Raw genomic sequence first — 6,718 nt, 5'->3', positions numbered from 1 at the left:
TTCATGGAATATCACTTTAATATTACCATCTTTACCTTTAACATGAATACATTTTGTTGCGAATTTTACTTTTTCATTGATTTTCTTTTGAAAAATGAGCAAACAATTTTATATTAAAATATGTGAAATTTTGAAGGTTCTTAAAATTGCATTTTGTGTTTTGGCAAATGAAATACTAAAATATTAAATAAAACGTTTCTTGAAATTTATCGTCTAATTTGATGGCGTGAAAACCTAGTTTCGGGTTTTTTTTTTTCATCATAAGCCCAAAATCAAGAATACTAAACTTTAATATATAAGAACAACGAACCTTCGTAATGATAATATATTGTTCATTTGAATCACTATGACTATACCTCCAAAACTTGCAAGTTTTTTTGTTGGACACCGGAGGATTCTATAAAATATCTAAGAGAAGGGATTGATTATGATACCATTTGTAGGAACAACGAACGTTCGATCCTTCACAATGATATGATATTATCAATTTTGAACATAAACTCTTTACTATGACTAAACCTTCGAAGCTTACAACTTCTTTCTTTAACACATGAAGATTCTTTAAAATATCTAAGATAAGAGCATGACTCTGATACCGCTTGAAGGAACAAGTGTAACAGCTCATACCCACTGCTAGCAGATATTGTCCTCTTTGGACTTTTCCTTTCGGGTTTTCCCTCAAGGCTTTAAAGCGGGTCTGCTAGGGAAAGGTTTCCACATTTTTATAAAGGGTGTTTGATTCTGGCATTCGTTCCTTTCTCCAATCGATGTGGGACTCCCACCAAATCCACCCACCTTCGGGTCCCAGCGTCCTTACTGGCACACCGTCTCGTGTCTACCCCTCTTCGGGGAAGAGCCTCCTCGCTGGCACATCACCCGGTGTCTGGCTCTGATACCATTTGTAACAGCCCAAACCCACCGGATATTGTCCTCTTTGGACTTTCCCTTTCGGGCTTCCCCTCAAGACTTTAAAACGCGTATGCTAGGGAAACGTTTTCACACCCTTATAAAGGATGTTTCGTTCTCGTCTCTAACCAACGTGGGATATCACGACAATGAACCTTCAAATCTTTATAACCATATGATATGGTTCATTGAATAGTGTCCTTTCCTCATATATTCTAGATCTTTCTCTTAATTAGCTACTCTAAAACACCCACGTACCACAACAAAAGTCCATAAATCATCCAGCATATAAAGTAAATTTGATTCGATTCTTTTCATTTTTATTGACTTCAAAGTTTCATCACGTTTTCTTTTTTATAATCCAAAGTTCATTACTTTCTCATTAAGTTTTATGTGCTCTCTATATTAATAGCGAGTTCTTTGAGTTGAGTATCCCATCCATTACAAAGCTTTTAGAACTCAGCAATAATCTTAAGAAACTAAGAGATTAGTATGGCCTCTGATGCTGTGCATGATATCAATTCCCTCGTTTCCTCTAAGGGGAGAGACTTTCTTATTCGTAACAACGGCGATCAGGTATGGTCGTTTGGTAACGTTTCTATTTTTAATTTCGTGTTTTTGTAGAGACAAAAGGATAGATAGCTGTTCATATTTCTTGTTTGATTCTCGTCTTTTAGAAATACATTCAAATTTGTGTAGGAATTTGAGTAATGTTCATTTTTCTAGTTTCATGTTTATCCGTTTCATTGTTTTTTTTTTTTTTGGAAGAGAAGTTTCAATAACTTTGCATTGTATTTGTAATAGCCCAATCCTACTGCTAGCAAATATTGTTAGTTTTGGCCCGTTACATATTGCCTTCAGCCTCACAATTTTAAAAGAGTGTAACTGAAGGCAACAGTAATAGGCCAAAACAGACAGTATCTACTTGTAGTGGACTTGGGCTGTTAGAAAGGGTATCAGAGCCAATCACTAGGCTGTGTGTGCCAGCGAAGACGCTGGACCTCCAAGGGGTGGAGTGTGAGATCCCACATCAGTTGGAGAGGGGGACGAAGGAACGAAGAATCCTTTATAAGGGTGTGGAAACCTCTCCCTAGTAGACACGTTTTAAAACCTTGAGACTGACGCCGATACGTAATAGACGAAAGTGGACAATACCTACTAGCGGTGGGCTTGGGCGGTTACAAATGATATTAAATCTAGACACTGGGCGGTGTGCCAACAAGGATGTTGGCCCCCAAGATGAGTGGATTGTGAGATCCCACATAGGTTAGAGAGGGGAACGAAACATCTCTTATAAGTGTGTAGAAACCTCTCCCTAGTAGACACGTTTTAAAACCTTGAGACTGACCACGATATGTAACAGACCAAAGTGGACAATATCTACTAACGGTGGGTTTGGCCTATCACAAATAGTATCAGAGCTAGACATTAGATAGTGTGCGAGTGAGGACGCTGGCCCTCAAAGTGGGTGGATTGTGAGATTCCACATCGATTGGAGAGAGGAACGAAACATTCCTTGTAAGGGTCTCGAAACTTATCCCTACTAGATGCCTTTTTAAAACAGGAAAACTGACGGGATATGTAACGATCAAACCAGACAAATATCTACTAGTAGACTTGGGCACTTACAGTATAATTTAAAAAAAACTAATTTTCATATAAATTTTTTTACATTCTTAATTTAAAACATACGAACATAATTATCGAACATGTTTATGTTTTTCCTAACTAGTTACCTAGGCCATTAATTTTTATTCTTGAACAGGTAAAAATCAGTTCTTTGGTGGGAAAGAACGTGGGATTATACTTCTCAGCATCATGGTGCATTCCCTGTTGCCTTTTCACTCCAAAACTAGCAAAAGTTTATGAGCCATTAGCTTCTAAAAGAGACTTTGAAGTTATCTTTATTTCATCTGATAGAGATGAAAACTCATTCAAAGAGTACTTCTCCAAAATGCCATGGCTATCCATTCCTTTTGCCGATTTAGAGACCAAAAAGAGCTTGAAAAAGCTCTTCAATGTGAATGGAATTCCTCATCTTGTTGTTCTTGACGCCAAGGGGAAGGTTTCAACTGAGGAAGGAGTGGATCTAGTGGTTGAATATGGAGTTGATGCCTATCCTTTTACTTCTCAACAAATCCAATCTTTGATTGATAAAGAAGCTAAGAAAATGAACCAAACCATTAGTTCTCTTTTGGGCTCAACGTCTCGGAGTTATGTTCTTACGAACGATGGAAATCAGGTATGCGAACTTCGTTCTTTTGACTCGATGTAAAACATTTGAACCAATCCGAGGGTTTGTTGGGTTGGTGACCTAGGAAATCAATGGAAATCAGTTGGATTGAGTTGGATTGAGTTGAGTTGAAAAAAAAATCTTTTGAACCAATCTAGGGTTAGTTGGGTTGGTGACCCAAGTAACCCGAAAAAAGTTCACAACCCAACTCAACCAATCCCTCTATTTTCAAATTCAGTCGGGTTATTATAATTCTCATCTCATAAAGTTTAAATATCAAACATTTACCAGTACTAGTTTCACTAACATTGGTTACAAAAGTTAAATATTCTTAATCTTTTTAACAATAGAGTAGGGTTAGGTTGGGTTGTAAGCCTATTTTCGGCTTGGTCGGGCTGACTTGACCAAAAAAACATTCAACCTACAAACCAAATCGAATTTTTTGGATTTAAAAAAATAATTCAAAAAATTCAACCTAACCCAAAACCGAAAAAATCTAACCCAACCCAACCTTTATAGTTTGAGTTGGATAGTTCGAGTTAGTCTAGTTAGCAAGTCATACGAACACTCCTCTTAAAAATCACTCTTAAACATGCTCTTAGGCTAGTTTCGATATTTTTATTTTGATTTATATATTTTAAAAGAATAATTTTTTTTTTCTTGTTGATTAAATTCTAACATAAACTTTTTCTTATAATAAATTACAAAGTGCACTATAAAGATTTAGGAAGGAATAAACTTTTTTTTGATTGATAAGAATAAGGGTATTTTATGCTTTCTTTATACCTTTCTAAAAGTTAAAGCTTTTAAGTTATTTAATTAAAATTACTTATCCATTACTTATATAATTATTTTTAGTACACTAATTTATGTTCATGGATACTAAAAAATAATTACAATCGAGGAACTAAAAAAAATCTTAAATATTATATTTATTTATTTTTTTTTTTATTGTAGATTCCTGTCTCTGAGCTTGAAGGGAAATTGATTGGGCTGTACTTTTCAATGCATGGCCATAAACTTTGTGATGAATTTACACAAAAATTAATTGAAGCTTACAAGAAATTGAAGGAGAAAGGAGAGAACTTTGAGATTGTGTTGATCTCTTTGGATGATAAAGATGAGAATTTATTCAAAGAAGCATTCAAAACAATGCCATGGTTGGCATTGCCTTTTAAGGATGAGAAATGCCAAGAATTGAAGCAATATCATGAGGTTAGTGACATTCCTTCCCTTGTTATAATTGGGACGGATGGGAAGACATCGAACCCGAATGCGGTTGAGCTAATCAAAGAGCATGGTATCGATGCATACCCTTTCGCTCTGAAGAAAATTGAGGGAGTTGATGAGGTTTCGAACGCAAAACTCGAATCAGAATCCCCGAAACCTGCTTTGGTTTGTGGAGCTAGAGATTTAGATTTGGAAAAAAACAAAGGGAAGGTAAAAGTTTCTTGTTGTAGCGGCGAGATGTCGAAAATGGACAAGGTAACCGAGAAGGAAAAACTAAATGTAACGGTTTCTTGTTGTAGCGGCGAGACGTCGAAAAATGAGAAGGAGGCCGAGGAGGAAAAATCAAAGGTAAAGGTTTCTTGTTGCAGCGACGGGATGTCGAAAAACGACGAGAAAGTCGAGGAGAAAAAATCGAAGGTAAAAGTTTCTTGTTGTAGCTCGAAAAATGACAAAGAAGAAAAAGACGGGTGCGAAGGATAAGAAAACAATTAAAGCAAATCCGAATATGGAAGTTTTATGAGTGTTCTTATACACTTATAAAACTTTTCCATATATATATGCTTTGGTTGTTTCCTTTGATTTCGTTGTTTGAATAAATCGAAAGATGTTTGTAGTTTCGAACATTTTATGAGCTAATTGTCCTTTGTATGTGCTTTCTACGTTCTAAAGTTGTTCTCTATAATATTCGTGAGTGTCACTTTTTTCTTCTCCTACATTTTTCTTTAGTCCGTTCTCTACTTGAAATAAATCTATTTTTTTAACGTCACACCATATAGTCGGTTGATAATATTGTGCAATGTGACATATAAATAGGTAGATAAATAGGTAAAAACTTGAAGGTGAAGCTATTTAAATTCAATAGTTAAATTGTTACGAGCAAGTTCATATCTAAACTTATATTTATGCAAATTGAGAATGTAAAAATTATTTTATAATCTTATAAGAGAACACAAGTAAAAAAAGACCATGCTTGTCCAAGACGTGTTTCTATGACTGCATTGTCAGATGTCCTGATCATGCTTGTTCAGAACGTGTTGTCCATGGCCGCATGTCCGTTTCAAACCTCTTTTACATGCTTTCATCTTAGATAGACCTTTACTGTTTCTTGTTGTGTCAATACGGGGGTGTATGACCGGTCACCAAAATCATGTCTACACTTGCCAGGGCTAAAGTACCCAAAAATGTACTATAGAGGGATGTGACTAGTACTCAATTCTTCATACCCAGATTATATACTATCAAAATCGTTGTTGCCTACTTGCTTTTACTTTTAGCTTATAAGATTTCTTTCTTTACAATTGATTTCAATATATTTCTTTGCTCACATTTTCCAAAATATTTCTCTCAAACGTGACCCGAGGCTCGAGCATACACTTATATTGTCCACAAAGTTCGAATTTCACATGGCTGACTTGTTTCTAGGGTTAGAATAAGTGTCGGACAATCACTATCTTGCTACCGCAAGAGTAAGATTGTGACAAGTGGTATCAGCGCCGAGTCAGATACTTGGAAAGTAGTACACTAGCATCTTCGTTGTAAAACAACTGGGCAAGTCTTATACTGACCGACTGACTAAAATAAAAAAAACAGTTACTCTGCATGAGTGAAGTTCCTGATAAAATTGGGCTTTTGGAATCTCACATGAACGAGATTTTTGCTAAAGCCGACAAGATCGACGAGATGGTAGGCCACCTTGAGGCAATGCCTGTCCGCCAATTAATGTTTAGGGTTGAGGCCCTAGAAGACAAGGTCATAACTTCTGGTGGCTTCGAGCGTAGAGATAGCTAGATGGGCTGTTTGTCCAAATGGAAGAACACGTCGAGGGCTTAGACAATGCCCAAAAAGCGATCATTCAGATGGTCTCAGAAATGTCTGAGTATTTAAGAACAACTCTTGGAATGGTCAGAGCTAAAGTGGCGGATCTACATGCTAGATTAAACCTCACCATAAGATCAGTGGGGACCAAATAGGGGTGTAGTACAATTTAATAAGATAAAGGTCCCAGAGCCCAAGCCCTTTTGTGGGGTTCGAGATTCCTAGGATCTAGAGAACTTTATCTTCAACCTCGAACAATACTTTCAAGCCACAAATATCGTGGTGGAGATCCAAGTACACGAACATTCAAGATGTTCGATGTGTTGGATCGCTATGGCAACCCTAGAGGGGGTGAATAGGGTTTCAACGATAAAAATATTTAAGCGTAATTAATTTTTCTAATTATGAAACTTTTTACAAATATGTAGAGGATGATAATTACTAGAACAAAATAGTTCAAGCCAAAACAATAATCAACTAAACATGCAATAAATCACAATAATAATTTTAAAATTAAATAGGAAAGAGTTAGAA

General features: G+C 36.1%; 1 protein-coding gene across 1 annotated transcript; it reads left to right on the top strand.

Annotated features, from left to right (window-relative positions):
• Nucleotides 1-1,312: 1,312 nt before the first annotated feature.
• On the top strand, nucleotides 1,313-5,084 carry LOC111796921 (putative nucleoredoxin 1). The gene is made up of 3 exons (XM_023679732.2): nucleotides 1,313-1,482; nucleotides 2,672-3,148; nucleotides 4,097-5,084. Exons 1-3 carry the CDS (start codon nucleotides 1,399-1,401, stop codon nucleotides 4,847-4,849), a joined length of 1,314 nt encoding a protein of 437 aa, XP_023535500.2. The 5' UTR covers nucleotides 1,313-1,398; the 3' UTR covers nucleotides 4,850-5,084.
• The last annotated feature ends 1,634 nt before the right edge of the window (nucleotides 5,085-6,718 follow it).

The sequence above is a fragment of the Cucurbita pepo genome, chromosome 6 (genome assembly GCF_057944985.1).
Source record: "Cucurbita pepo subsp. pepo isolate OVF chromosome 6, ASM5794498v1, whole genome shotgun sequence".
Taxonomy (NCBI): Eukaryota; Viridiplantae; Streptophyta; class Magnoliopsida; order Cucurbitales; family Cucurbitaceae; genus Cucurbita; species Cucurbita pepo.
Note: the sequence above shows the minus strand (reverse complement) of the source record. Positions and strands in the feature narration are given on the sequence as shown.